Source organism: Clarias gariepinus, chromosome 9, assembly GCF_024256425.1.
Source record: "Clarias gariepinus isolate MV-2021 ecotype Netherlands chromosome 9, CGAR_prim_01v2, whole genome shotgun sequence".
NCBI classification, from domain to species: Eukaryota; Metazoa; Chordata; class Actinopteri; order Siluriformes; family Clariidae; genus Clarias; species Clarias gariepinus.
Genome location: NC_071108.1, coordinates 11,036,774 through 11,053,035, shown reverse-complemented (window position 1 = coordinate 11,053,035; position 16,262 = coordinate 11,036,774). Strand labels below are relative to the sequence as shown.

General features: G+C 37.8%; 1 protein-coding gene across 1 annotated transcript in view; it reads right to left on the bottom strand.

The window, feature by feature from the left end:
- Positions 1-11,687: 11,687 nt before the first annotated feature.
- Positions 11,688-16,262, bottom strand: part of sema3b (sema domain, immunoglobulin domain (Ig), short basic domain, secreted, (semaphorin) 3B) — a 57,264-nt gene continuing 52,689 nt past the window's right edge. Inside the window, exons 17-18 of the mRNA XM_053504213.1 lie at positions 14,343-14,482; positions 11,688-13,890 (exon numbers count right to left, since the gene is read on the bottom strand). Coding sequence (XP_053360188.1) covers positions 13,414-13,890; positions 14,343-14,482 — 617 coding nt within the window. The 3' untranslated portion in view covers positions 11,688-13,413. The remainder of the gene's footprint in view (positions 13,891-14,342; positions 14,483-16,262) is intronic.

Here is a 16,262-nt window from a genome sequence, read left to right as displayed (position 1 = left end):
TGAGCTGTTAATCAACACCTAATCACCCCATTGTGATTTAATCTAAAGGTGAGTTTAAAACAACAAAAAAACAAACAAACAAACAAAAAAACAAAACCTAATGTACATTCCTACAGGTTCCTGCTCGGGAGCAGGTTTATTTTATGTAAACAGGATTTAGGCTGCGCTCCTGGCGCGTTATGAAGAGCACGACTGACACGGTATATAGGGAGAGGGTGCCGGTGTTATGCGCTAAAATGTCCCCCTTCCATGGATTGCCCCCCTACATAATCGCTATCAAAGATTATATTAGAACATACATTCATAGGTTTATTATTATCAAATATGATATTACTATTATAATAAACCCTATGCACGTGACAGCCGCCAAGACCATTAATACAAATTCTTGTATAATGTTTATTTTGTGGCACATTTATTTTTTAGGGCTTTGTCATGAATATGCAAATAAACATGTATATATATATATATATATATATATATATATATATATATATATATATACTTAGCAAAAAAAGAAACGTCCTCTGACTTTCAACTGTTTTTACTTTGCCTAATGCACGTTCACGCAGATGAGCAGGGACCCTGGGCGTCTTTCTTTTGGTGTTTTTCACAGTCGGTAGACAAGTCTCTTTAGTGTCCTGCGTTTTTAGAACTGTGACCTTAAATGCCTACTTTCTGTAAGCTGTTAAGGTCTTAAGTACCATTCCACAGGTGCATGTTAATTAATTGATTATGGTTAATTGAACATGCATGGAAAACATTGTTTAAACCCTTTACAATGAAGATCTATAAAGTTATTTGGATTTTTACAACATTATTGTTGAAATACACAGTCCTGTACACAGATATTTCTTTTTTTGCTGAGTATATATATTTTATTAAAGTTTGAAATTCCCCATTACCCTTTAATAAAAAATAAAAAAAAAAGCTCTTGCTCTACTTAAGAAAAAATTGAGCCGCTCTTTTGCCATTTCGTCAACCAATCAAAGGGGTTGTGATCAATGTTTCTACTGTCGATGCATATAGCCTTTTAAACCAACACACGTATGCGCAATAATCCTAGACAACTCAATTCAGCTACTGTAAACTAATCAACAAACAACAGGTGAGCTCGAAGAACCAAATTAGCCACATCGTAATGTGTCAAGCAACATACGAAGAACGGACAAAAAATAGTAAGACTACTACAACTATTTTACTTATGGTACCGTGCAAAAGTCTTAGGAACATACAAAAAATATGGCAGAAGCAAAAGATGCTTTTGAAAACATTTCTGCATAAAAGAAACTTTTAAAAATAGCAATAAAGAGCAATAAAATAAACAGTCAATATTTGAAGTAAAAACTTTTTTAGACACAGATTAGTGCAGTTTTATAAGAAAACAGCTGTTAGGTTTTACTGAGCATGCTGGAGAATATGAGTTCTTCTGGTAACTTTGTCACACTCGTTCCTTTCTATTTTTATGCAAATCCCAGGAGCGTACATTAGGGTTTTTGTTTCAATCTAAAAATTTATACATTTTTATGTTGCATATGGAAATACTGAATGATTTTGTACATAATTATGCAGACATGATAAACATGTATAACAAAATTGGTACAGCATATAACATGGTGCCTAAGACTTTTGCACAGGTCTGTATACAGTATATTATATACAGTATATATTACATACATTATATATACTATTATTTAAAGCTGTTACAGTATAATGTATACGTGATAAAAAGAACTTGCCTCATAACTATATCCTGGTTTTTAACAAAGCGATACTTATAATAAATACATTTAAAAGGCATATTTGTCATGAAGGCATAAAGGTCATGTTGGACCACATCATGCCAGCCCTGTTAATCATTTTTATATCACTTTTAAAAGTTTTTAATCCTTCCTAGATTCCAAAGTTTATTCTTTGTTATAAATATTGAATGTCGTTATTATTGTTATTTATTAGGTGAGCTGAGTGTTCTAAAGTGTTGCCAGTCAAAAAAAAAAACATAAACAAATGATCACATTGTTGACCATTTCATTAAACTAAGTTGTTACTGTTTGAGTATGTAGGATTACAGTACACCATATGCCTGCATACACTGATTTTCCTGACCTAACTCAGATATAATTGTCATATCTGAAAAACAAATAAAAACACTGTTGAAAGCTGTTCAGTGTGTGGAACAAAGATTACATTTCGGTGTTTATCAGAACTAATCAGCAGAGGAAATTCTATAGGATCACTGTAAACACATATACAGTACGTCAATGTCTGCAGGAGGTTTTACTGCACGACATGTTTATTCCAAGAAATGCAAAACAAAAATCACTTTTCACGTTCCCATGTTCTTAAAAAAAACTTAGAATTGAACTTGTTAAAACTTTTGAGCATTTTTCAAATTCATTTTATCAATCAATCAATCAATCAATCAATCAATCAATCAATCAACCAATCAATCAATCAATGTAATATCTAAACTTCTGGGCAAGTGCACACTTCAGTTGCTACCTATGCCCATGTGGCATCTCAACCAAAACCATGTTGATGGTCAAAACATTTACAGTACTGTGCAAAAACCACCCGGATCACTACCATGTCTTTTTACGTAGTCTTGAGGAATAGCTTACCATTCTTCTACCTTAAGGCATCACCCAGTGAGGAACAGGTGCAGGTGATGACAGGTGATCAGGCCGGTGATGAGTATGCTGGTGAAGCTGAATGCTGAGAGGTCTTGTTAGCATCTACAGTATATTCTCAATTAATGGGGTGTTCAGGTATTGTGTTGGCTTTGTGCTTCACTTGATTTGCATAACTCATAAGTTTTATCAGTGTTTCCACATATCTACAGTACGTGTCTCATATCTCCTCAGCAAAGGCCTCAACCACTGCTGTTAATGCAACTCGTGTTGGATATCAGAATTGTTAATATGCAATATAGTTAAAGAATTAGTGTGTGTCACATGTACTGTATGCAGTTCATTATTTAAAGTCATAGAAAATGAACCAAAATGTTTTTGTAACAAAATGTGTGTGTGGTTTTTTTTTTTTTATGGTGACCTTTAGACAGATCTAAAGAAAGAAACTAACAAAGAAACAAAGAGGCAAGTAAAAACAAAGCAAGAACAAAACAATTAAAAAAGAACAAATAAATAAATAAAGATGGAAAGAAACTAACAAACAAAGGAAGTGAAAGGAAGAAAAAGAAACAAACAAACAAACAAAGAAAAACAAACAAGCAAAAAGAAAGAAAGAAAGAAAGAGAAATAGAAATGACTAAAACATACAGTAGACATGATTATTGCTTAAATAATACTTAAGATACCTTTTTTTTAATCTTGCAAAAATTATTTTAAATATTTATATTTTGTTAGAGATTAAGGAACCATACACTGTGTGTGTTTTTTTTTTTCGAGTATGTGTGTGTATGTGTGTGTGAGAGAGAGAGAGAGAAAGAGAGAGAGAGAGGGAGAGAGAGAGAGATGTGATAAACAGTTACATAGTCTTTGGCACTCAGGATTTCTCTGCTGTCCCACACGATGGTGTTTATTTGTAACATGGACACACAGCAGTACGTGACGGTACTTCACTCTGAGTTACGGCTGTAAACAAACTGTGTGCACATACAATAAGGAATTAGAGAGAAATATAGAGAGGCAGATGAAGATCATTGTTTGAGTTTCTTTGCCAGTGAGCAGAAGGTTATAGATTGAGCCCTACTGTGTGTATATATATTACTTGTATATTTTGGGGGGGTAAAAATGTAAATTGATAATAATAATAATAATAAAAATCTTAGATACTTTTGAATAATCTTTTTACAAGAATAAGGAATTTGCAGTCACACTAACATATACTTAAAGTCATAGGGTGTGTTAAAAGTTATGGGTATAAAAAAAACAACTTGGACGCCATATTTATGGAAAATCCTTTATTTTTTCTTTACATTTTTGGTCAGCTAATCGTCAAAGGCAATATTATTTAAAGCCTAATGAAATCTACACATTCGGTCTGTGGAGCGCGGGATCGTTGTTGCTGACTGTGTAAACTCCTCTTCCCCTCCTTTACATTCTTTTCTTTTCTCCATCATCACCACATCTTTGTTTTCTCAAACTCCTTTCAAAAACAGTCCAATACAGAATGTGTTGAGGAAAGAGAGAATGTGAGATCTATCTATCTAGCAGAATTGTTTTTTTTTTTTAAAGATTGAATGAAATCAAGGTGTGAAAAAACAGGAGGCACTTCTGGAGAATAAAAGACTGACAGTCCAAAGAGACTGGTGAGGGTGAATAAGTGAGACTGTGCATGTGTGTGTGTGTGTGTGTGTGTGTGTGTGTGTTAAACTGAATGCACCCAATGAGTGAAAGTGTGCTGACATGGAAAGCATGACTCCTTTCTGTCAACATGTCAAACATGAGGCAGAGGGGGTTAATGAGGGTTTACCTGACAGGATGCAATTAGGGGTAATTGGAACCATTAATCATCCACGCTGTCTCCGCTGAATACTGTGTAAGACATGAGGGCAGATGAAATGCCATTAGACCAGTTGTGGCTGGTATAAATGGTCTACTGAGGCTAAGTCCTCTTTATCTTTACAGAAAAACATCTATAATTGTGACACCCAGCTTGTTGTTTTCTCCGTAGATTCACGGTTTAACAGTAATATTTGTCTCGAGTGATGAAACTTAGTTTCGAGCGTTCATTAGTGCTAAAATTAAAACTTATTTTGCTAACATATCCATAACACCTCACCTGTGGTAAGGTGAAATGCAATAGCTCTCCTTTGGAGTAATCAGGAGGAAACGAACTGAGCAAAATGAGGACAAATTACACAAAGGGGACAAATGACAGCAATATGGTTTCAATGAAAGACTTGGCTTGCGGCAAGCATGATGTTTGCTCTTGCTTTGTTGCGTAATTGTGAACATGATTAGAAAACATTAAAATAAAATTAGCCATCACTTATGGTGTGGCCTATTTGTCTTTCAGTCTGTATGCATAATGGCTCTATGCTTGAAAATAGACCCCATTAAATAATGTTTAAGCATTGTTGTTCTATTAGTATACAGTGCCTTGCAAAAGTATTCATACCCCATAAACCTTTCCACATTTTGTCACATTACCACCACAAACATACATGCATTTTATTCTGGCCTTTATGGAAAAGTGGCAAGATGAACGCCATTGGTGAAAGAAAGACATAAAAAGTCCCATTTGCAGTTCCACATTCCAACTTTCTTCTTACCACTTTTCCATAAAGGCCAGATTTGTGAAGAGCATGTCTAATAGTTCTCCTGTGAACATATTCTCAAACCTGAGCTGTGGATCTCTGCAGCTCCCCCAGAGTTACCACGGACCTCTTCTCTGATTAATGCTCTCCTCACCTGGCCTGTCAGTTTAGGTAGACGGCCATGTCTTATTAGGTTTATAGTTGTGCCATAGTATTCCATTTTTGGATGATGGATTGAGCAGTGCTGCGTGAGATGTTCAAAGCTTGGGATATTTTTTTATTATCTCACCCTGTTTTAAACTTCTCCACAGCCTTATCCCTGGCCTGTTTGGTGCGTTCCTTGGGATTCATGGTGCTGTTTGTTTACTTATTCTAATACGTGGCCGTCCACCTAAACTGACAGGCCGGGCGAGGAGAGCACATGAGGCGGGGTACACCCTGGACAGGGTGGCAATCCCCACACACAGACTCACACACCCATTCACACACTACACTACACGCTATTAGGAAATGCCAGTTAGCCCAATCAGCATGCAAACGTCATGCACAACAGACACAAGGCAGGAACCGAACTCTTGACTCTGAACTTATATACAGTATTCTGAATAACTGCTTCCATTGCTGACCACCTGGGTATGAAAGGCCAAGAGTGACAATAGCAAAACAAGACAGACTAAATTGATCATTTAATTTGATAATTAATCTCATCAATTGAGGAAATGGTACAGAAAATGCTTCCACTACTGCTGCTAGTATTCCAGGGTTACACATAATAAGTCATCAGACTATTAAATGATGTCTCACTATAGCTGGACTTGTTGAAAATTCACGGAGGCCGTATTATGGTCCGATGTTGTCTTTAGGTCATTGTCAGAGCTGCCTAAATGTTTAATTTCTGATGCTGATGGACACAGAATTTTGTATAAAATCAAGCTTTCTTATTTAACAGGAAAAAAAAGTTAAAAAGGTTATATGTACTTTTTTTTTGTTGTTGTTCATGAGTATTTACTGTATACAGTAGAGCACAAACTTGGCTTCCATAATACAGTATGGCTGATGTAAATGTTAGAATCATGTGCAACTTTTAAATCCCTGTCACAGGACACATATAAGAAAATACAATTTGGAACCCAAACTAAAAAAAACTGTGAAAATGCAGATTAATTGAAGCTCACAGGTTTAAACACATGACACACATGAGTTCATGAAAGTCTTAAGTGTGTGCTCATTACAAAACAGATAAATTACAGCATTTAAAAAGACGTTTATTTTTGGGGTAAGGTGACTGATGTTCCTAATTATTATTATTATTATTATTATTATTATTATTATTATTATTATTTATAAAGAATGCCTTCTTTTCACTGAATGCACATGAGATGTCATGGATGTGCCAGACCTATTTGCCCCTGGTTCAATTGGCACGAGGATCCAAAGCATGGCTTCAGTAACAGTCACTCAAATGCAGTAGTTATGTACAAAATATATATAATCAACATACTTTTTTATTCCAACCATGAAACATTCCCCCTTCAGGACCATGGTGCAACATAAACCAGACTATAAAGAATTAAACTGAAAAACAAGACGTTTCAAGGTTTTTGTGCCAAAACAATTCCTTGTAAGCTGCAAACAGGGTAAAACATCACATGCTTCGCATTTCCAAGGAGTGTTTTGCTTCCTGCCTTTCTTTCTGCACAGCACACGAGTCCTTCAGGAATCTGGGTTTGCAAGTTTTGCTGGAACTGGAACATGATCACACTTTGGAGTTGCAGGTTTTGTGGAAACACCGCACAGCTGTGTATCCCTGATAGAGCTGATCTGACAGGTTAACACCAACCATATATAAGTTCTTCTGGGAGATTTAAAAAAATAATTAAGAATAAAAAAAATAAAGTATAAATTTAATTTAGAGCTAAAATATTCCTAAAAGTTATTTATTAAGCTTCCTACTCCTTACCTTCAGCAAGGAGTAGAACTGCTCCTAGGAAAGCATGTACAGTACAGTCACTGTTTATGACACTGGGAAATGCAAAGTGGAATACACATTATAGTGAGGTGTAATTATTATGACAAGTGTTAGTAGTTTTTAACCTGTGAAATATCAAAATGTTGAAATAAGCATCAGTTGTGTGAAAGTTTTATGCACATAGACAAAACTTACAGACTTATGTTTCTGCTGCATAAGGTTATCCTACTCAGACTACTCCAACTCCAAGGGTTTCTACAGTAGTTCCTATAATTGAGCTCTGTAGGTCTGTCATATTTTAATCAAAATCCCTTTGAAAAGAAACCCAAACTGGGGGGAAGATGAGACCCTTTTGCTTGTGGAGGAAGCAGTAGATGTAAAGATATAATGAATGGAAATTCTGTCCTACTCTTAACTCTAAGGATAAAAAGTGAGTGGATGGCAATTTTGTGAAACCATCAATGCTACCTGTCAGTTTGCCACACGTACCCATGAAGAGTGTAAAAAACAGGGATATGCAGTGTTAGAGCGAAGTTTCAGCTTATAAACAGTAATAATTTCATAAACAGTGGACATTGTCAAATATTTTAATATTAATATATCTTTGCTGTTACTAAAAACATAAAGTAGCTGTCACCCTAGTTCGAAATGTTCACTGTAAAACCAGACACAAAAAGGCCTTTTTTGTCCGAACAGTATTTTGTAATAAGCTCTATGTAATTTATTGTTTAACCAAAACATCTCTCCTTGTACAGTATGTCTCTGTCTAAACATAATTTTCTCGCAATTCCTAACCAGTTAGGACACCACCAGAGCGCTCCTAGGTTTTGGAGATAGGAGTTATTTCCTATTTTAAGAATGTTGATAGATCGCTCTTACACCTTCTCTTAAAAGTAGGACAAAAATTTAGTCACTCTGAGAATTTTTGCCCATTTAGGAACAATTTCCTACTCTGAGATGTTTAGTAAATACAAGAACAAGTGACATCTAAGGACTTCACTTTTTTGTATTGTGTGCTTAATCTTTACCAAAGTCCAACGCATAAAAAAATGGCAGAGCACTTCCATGCTTGTAAAATATCCAGCATACAATATTAGCCAAGTGGTTAACACAGGAGCCAACGGACATCCTCCTGATTAACCGTGTAGATTTTTACGTATGAAATGGGATGTTCAAGTTCTGTTCAGGGAACTGAAGAGTGAACACTCATGCCTACCAATTCAAGGGTTATTTCAAGGTTGAAAAAAAACTCTATTTAAGAGAGTCCTTAAGAGTAAACAGTCAATGCTAAGAGCATGTGAGAGCATGTGGCTCCCAAGTGGCTCTTTTGAGATGTTTTTTTTTTTTACCTAACTATGATTTAAATGGTTTAATGGAATCCTTTTCTACTTTCTACTAAAAGTAGAAATCTACAGTATTTAGTTAAAGTCATGCTAAAGCATCAGTTTTGTTAACCATCTAGTAGTGGTATTTTTGGTATTTTTGTCTGTCCATGTGCCCTCTGGCACATCAGGTGATGGATACTTTCCACCCTGGAGATTTATCAATCGTTTCTATGGTAGTTACCCAAGGGGTCAAGTTGCCAGCTCGATGCCCGATTGTCATTCACACACCACAGGCAATTTGGAAACGCCAATTAGCCCAATCTGCGTGCCCATAGACTGTGAGTGGAAACCCGGGGAGAACCCCCCAAGCATGGGAAGAACATGCAAACATACAAATGCACAGACTTGAGGCGGAACCTAAACTCTTGATCCTGGAGGTTCGAGGCCACATTGCTAACCGTTACACAACTGTGCAGCAAGTAGTTAATATATAAATAAAAGCAATGTTGCACTATAAAAAAATCATAATTTAGTTTTGAGAACAGGCTCCATGCACACAGATTTGACGTGGGAATTAAATCCTGACCCTGGAGGTACAAGGTGGCAGTGCTAACCACTAAGCTGACGTGGCACCCCCGAGTTAATAGATATAAAATAATCCAAGGGGGAAAAAAATGCCATACAGAGATTAGAAGACTACTACATAGGCATACTGTAGCTCATACGGATGTAAGAAAATAGTTAAAGTTAGATTACTCAGCAGTCTATAAAATATGCTCATGAATGGCTGAAGGTATTCACACTAGGGTGGAAGAACACAATATGTAAATCCTCTCACTCACTCACTCACTCACTCACTCACTCACTCACTCACTCACACCATTGTTATCCACTTGTATTTCCTCTGGTGACATTGAACGTTGTGTCAGTTCCTTGAGGCTCTTTTGGTCAGAACTTTTAGACACGATTGGAGCTTTCACTGAACCCATCATGTCGTATAGTGATACATTCATATTGAATTAATAGATTCATTATCACCATGCCAAAAATCCATGTAGTTGATGTATTTTGAAGTAACTGTTTATTTCTTCGTGTTAATCAAATACAGTCTGATGCAACAAACCACACAGAAATAGGAATCGTCACTACAGTGTTCCACGTCAACTTTGGCCTTCAACCTTTGACCTCTCCAGAATATAAAGTCCCACTTTGAATCAATACTTTACATTTATTACATCTAACAGTAGACACACAATGAACACACATACACATGGTAATGTGCCACACACACACACATGCAGGCACACATACACACACTCGCACACGTGCACACAAACACACACACTCAGACGTAGACGTACACAGAGACACTCTGTCTCTCCGAATATGAGAAGAGTCACATCAGTGAGCTGGTCTGGGTCATTTGGTTATTTCTTTTTAGAAAAAAAAAAAGATAGTTAAAAAAGGAATGAAAAAAAAAAAGTCATTTCACACTGGGAGAGTTTTAGATCAAGTCCTTAAATATGATTTAAAAAGAAAAGAACATACACCTCAAAATATACATTTTTTTTCTCTCCAGTTTTCAGAAGAATGGATATATTACAGATGTCAATCCAAGCACGTATCACCACTACATATTAGCTTATTACGTCTTAAATATGTCATAAGAACATTAGATGAGCCAATGTGCTTTGTTTCTATTGTATTGGCAAAACACTCAACTACACATCTTTTTCTTAAGTCATGCAAATGAACAGAAGCAGGCAGAACCGTTCTTTACATCAGGAAACATTATAAATAGAACAAAAAATATTCACTCATGTAGACTAATATTATATTTTAAGGAACTGATAATAGCCAGTGGAACTGATTGCTGAGGGAAAATAGCTTGACCTTATGTTGGGCTGAACAGTGAGCATTTTTAGGAAATGAAGGGTCCAACACAGACTGGAACCTACTAGTCTTAGAAATGAACTGTACTTTTCCTTGTTGTTGGCGTGGCACCATTAAGGAACATATTTTGCATTCCACCAAGCTCGGAACCTCTGTAGTACCGTGGAGCCTAATGGTGACCATTGTATTTATTTCCAGTTACAACCGTGGTAGGATCTCTGGTCAACACATTCACACATTAAAGCAATTTGGAAATGCCAGTTAACCTTATCTGCATGTCTTTGAACTGTGGGAGGAAACCAAAGTACCCGGAGAAAACCCCGCGGTGGGACTCGATCCTGGAACCCTGTAGATGGAGGGTGATCGTGCTAACCACTATGTCACAGTGCCGCCATCTGTTGTATTAATGGGTACATAATTGGCCTTATATTTTAAAAACTTTACAATAACAGCTAAAGGAAAACCATTCAGTACTTGAAGAGCCGAATGATTTTTTTCTTGAACTCAAAACAAAACAGAATTACGCATGATCAAAAGTTTAGTAATAAGTACAATAAGGTCAATAATGCCGTCCCAGAGTATGGGCATTGGTGGCTGAGCTGGGCCCGAGTTTGATTCTCAGCCAATAGAAATTTAGACCTGAATACAAGGAAAAGCACAGTTTGAAGCCTTTATTTCTAAGAATGCTGCCTTTTTTTGTCTAGGAAATCTTTTTTCTCAGATGGTCCTATTTGTTTGATATTATTTATCTTCTTATTTACAAGAATGTTAACAGTTTACCTCCTAAAACTTAACATTGTAGAAAATCTAGAACATATAAAGTATGCTTGATTAAGATTTCATCATTGTGTTAAAAAAAAATGCGTTTTTGACCAGAAAATTGTGCGTACATTTGGAAAAATGACAAAAATGAACAGAGCACCTTGTTGTAACCATATATGCTTGTACATGCATCATGAAATATTTTTCCTCTCTGTGGAATCTCGAATAGTGATTGTTAAACTCGACACGATCAATACGATTGCTTTATGTTTCTTTCGCAACACCAAGCTGCCACCTAGTGGTGAAAACCAAAAGCACCAGTTCACCTTTCTAGTGCTCCCATTGTTCGTGCTCGAACAAGTCAGAACCACAAACCACTCTGGGAAACAGTCATTGTGAAAAAAAAAAAAGGTGACGTGTATGAAAATGCATTCTTTACATCTCTTTGATGTTGAAAAACAAATACAAGCCCCAAACCTACGGCCCCTGGGTGGCCAATTTCATAACAAGTCCCTGTTTTGTCATGCTGCTTGTGTGTGAGGTGTTTGAGAAATAGAGCCTGTGTTTTCATTAATTGCACAGACAAAAAAACTGTAACTGGTTGGTCTGGGGGAGGAAGGAAGTATCATCTGTCATTCACCATCTAACCTAAAACATCCCTACATCAGCAGAAAGGGCTGATGGGTAAATCTGATATCATTATAATAAGCTGCTTACTGTTTTGTTTTTACTATTAAATGAATGAACACTAATTAAACATGCTATATGTGCAAAAAAGATTGTTATTGTAACTGTACACACGCACACAGACAGACACACGCGCTCAAGCATCTTGTCTTGCAAATCATCGACAGATGGGTTCAAAACTAAAACATCCTCCTCCCCATCATAACTTTTTTTGTATGATTTTCCCACAATGCACTCCTGCTTTGATGGTCTAGGGTCTAGAACATGATATTGCAAAGCAAACAGTCACACACCATGCAGGTACAGTGCACACGCCCTACCACTATGTGATCTCACACAAAATGCGCTTTGGATAAAGTTAAAGCAGCTCAAAGTCTTTCTGTACAACAGGTGGCGCCAGTGAGCAACCAGGCCACCCTGCCCTAACGCTCGCTGTCTCGAAATTTGCTGATGATTATATTTTGTGGGTAAGTTCACAGTTTTGAGTTCCTTTCTCCCCGTTTCCTGCTGATGGTAAAGACCAGAGAGCAGCTTTAAGGGTTTCTATGGTAACAGGCAGCTAGTGGTGGTTAGCTTAATAGTGGTTTTGGTTCTACAGAGAATATTCGAGAATACAGAGGAAATTCTAATCTACAGAACACAAAGAGCACGAAGCACAAACACACGAAATATACAAGTTTTTTTCTTTTTTTTTTTTTCTAGAAGCAGAGTGTGTGTGCTGTTCCAAGACGATGCATGCAACTGCACTGCTGTACAGTTTTTCTACATATCAAGTGTGTGTGTGTGTGTGTGTGTGTGTGTGTGTGTGTGTGTGTGTAATGCTTTGTCCATGGTTTGGACTATTCCATCTGTTTAGAATCGTAAACACGATGAGACAGTTTGGTTCAGAATGACATCATCCTTGTCTGCACTTTTTTTTTAAATGGGCCTCTGTGTTCAGAAAGAAGCTCAAGTGAATAATTATTGCATTATTGTATGTGTGTGTGTGTGTGTGTGTGTGTGATTCGTACCTGTGTAAATTGCAGTGTTTATCGAGTGTATAGTCATGTATATGACATCATGGCTAAGTGTGTACAGGGAGTGTGTAGAGAGGGTATGATTGGAGTGTATGGGCAGGAATGTGTGTAATGAGTTTATGAGTGGTGTATAGAGGAATAGAGGAGTGTGTGGAGATAGGAGTAAGTGTAGGAAGGGGTGTATTGGTGTGTTTGAGGGCTTAGAATGCAAACGGAAATAATACCACCCCTGGTAAAGTAATGTAACATGACAGTAGAGTGTGTAAAGGGTGGTAGAATGATTTCAGGATTTTTTTGGGGGGATAAAAGAACGCACCCTAGATGGGGGTAGGATGGAGCAGCAGTGCACTAAGGCAATGGTGTGTGATAAATTGTAAAGTATGAGAAGCATAATGTGGATTTCTAACCTATAGCTTGTTTGTGTTATCTGATAAACAGTCACGTGATGGTGTGTGTGTGGTTTTGTCCAACTCCAGTGATCTCTCCTTCTTTCTCTGTCCCTCTCTCTCTCTCACTCTTTCTCTCTTCTTCCATCCCTTGTTACTCTCCCGCACTCCGAGGCGCACGAGGTGCAGGTTTTCCGTCGTGTGTTCTGCGGTTCCTCCCCTTCCTCACCTCCTTCAGATGCCTCCACTTTTTGTGCGTGGAGTGCAGAGGATCAGAAGACGGAGACTCGTTGGCTGCGTCCGCCATTGCTTTGTCTGATTGGCTGTGTTTGCGTGACCACACCTGCTCGCAGATCTGGTCCACGGTGCTCAGGTTGGGGTGATCAACCAGCTGCATGAAGTCTCTGTACCACAGCTTCTGATTGCTGGACTGTGCTTGGCTTTGGGCCGGGTTCTGTCCTATGCTATAGGTGGGGCTCGTAGTGGGGACGACTTCCAGCGTGATGCTGAGCAGCGTTTGGGTGAATCCATGCTCCATCGCGTGACACTGGTAAACACCACCATCTCTGCGCAACACTCGCCGCAGCAACAAGCCTCGATTAGTCTGAAGCACGCGATCATCTAGACGGACCTGAGATCACGAACAAGATCATAATAAAACTTAATATAAGTTTCATTTATTAGTGGAATCATCCTGATAATATGGAAGATCATTAAAAACACATTTATCACCTTCTTCTCATTCCCCATGGAAATGCAAATCACCAAAGACCAACTGATATGATATTATTGCGATATCTAGCTGCCAATTCTATTTGCTTTGCAATACTGTATCACAAGTTTATAACTATTCCGATTCTGTATTATTTATAGTAATTCTAAACAAACTTATCAAATGATCCACTCCTACCTATGTGCAAATAGTTTAGAGTGTACCATCTGTAGGATTATAGAGGTTATATATATATGATTTTTTCCCCCAACTCTAACTCTTAGTATCTTCTTTTGCTTTTCTGTGCATTCCATCCTGTGAATTTGCATTCTTCACAGATATATATCAAATCATCATATTCCCTCACTCACCTCTTCTCGGGGATTGTTCGGGTGTCTCTGGGAGGTCCATGTGACCTGGGCCTGTAGTGATTTGGGCATGCACTCCAGGAAAGAGCTACTGCCCTCCACTGCATACAGCTTTTTCTCCACAACACGCTGCTTCTGGTGATCTGAAAGGCACCATATAAAACTGATATATTCAGAAGTAAAATACAGAAGGACTCTGGGACAGAACTGTTGTTGCTGTTAGTCTTTTGGCTGCTCCTGTTGAGAGGTCACCACAGCGGATCTACTGATTCGCACAACAACTCGGCACAGATTTTACACCGGACGCCCTTCCTGACGCAACCCTCCCTTTTTATCCGGATTTGGGACCGGCACTACATCCAGTGGCTGGGGTTTGGGTATTGGCTAACAATCAAACTCGGGCCTACAGTACCTGAGCCACATTATTGAACTTATTGTACTTATTACTGAACTTTTGATCAAGCGTAATCCTTTTTTTTTTAAGCTCAAGAAATCTTTTATTTTTGACATTGCAAAAAACAAAAAAACAATGAACAGTAAAATTTATTTATTCAGCTCGGTCCTTCTGTGCTGTGTGTATACTTTTTTCCTCCAACTTAAACACAATTTTGAACCCCATTAGTGTGTGATGTAAATTATATTCTTTCCTGGCTGTAAATACGTCTTGCGCTGGCTGAGCTCCATTAAAAACAGCAATTTACTCCAAGAAAACTCTTCAGAACCTGTCCTTGTTCTCCACTAACATTTCTTTTTCTTTTTTTTTTTTGCAGAATGAATTAAATGACCCAACAGGCCCTGTGTGATTAAAACGTCTTTATAAAGTACTGTATAGTGGGTGTTGGAAAGACACTTGAAGTGAATTAACAAGCCCACCCCTGTAGAGTTTGGCCCTTTGAGAAGAATGAATGAATGAAAGGGGGGGGGGTTTGAAGCTTTGAAATCATGTCTAACAGTATATACTTTCTTAAAAAATACTTTTCAAAGAAAAGGGTTCCAATAGCTTGTTCAATTGTTGCTTTTTTATTAAAGCAAGCAATTTTTAAATAGAGTTACATTGTTAATATCCTTACATTTTTTTTTAGATTCTCCATGTTTTTCGGCTGTGTGCCATTGGATGCTCAGTAGTTGACTTTTTCCCTGTAATGCCAGTGCCACAGACCTAGCCACTGCCCTTGCAGAACACCCTTAGTGCTGATGATAAGCCTGGATATAAAAGAATGTCTCATAGTTTCCCATGAGTGTAACTATGACACCCGGGCCTTTTCGTTCCATTTGTCCTGAGCTTAGTTCCCAGTATTCATTGCACCTCACCCGTAACTGTCATTTGATGTCAAATGTATTCACTCGCACTTTGTTTACTTAGATTAGTCTGTCTATTTACAACCAGTTTTTTAGTTTAGTCTTTGCCTTGTGTCAGTTTAATTTACTGTTGTTCTTTGGATGGTTGTAGTACCTCGTTTCTTTAGTGTCCTAATCTGTTCAGTAAATTGTTAGCTAGAATTAGCCTTAGCTTTAGTATAGGTTGTCTTTTTTCAGGGGCTAGTTCCTTTAAAGGATGTGAGGGTATTGGTGGCTCAGTGGTACAGTAGGTCTCTTGCCTGCCATGTGGAAGGCCCGGGTTCAATTCCTAGCTGATGTCCAAACCCCAACCACTGGATGCAGTGCTGATCCCAAGCCCGGATAAAATGGAAGGGTAGCGTCAGGAAGAGCATCCGATGTAAAACCTGTGTCAAGTTGTTGTGTGGATCGAATGGTCCACTATGGGGCGATCTCTCAATGGGAGCAGCCGAAAGTCCAACAACAAACAAAAATCCTTTGAAGGATGCAATCTATGCTCTCTTCATAGTCCTGTGGCCTTCACTGAGTGTGTAGACAAACCAAAATGAGACTGTCTGGTCTACGAAGAATTTCTTAATGGCATCA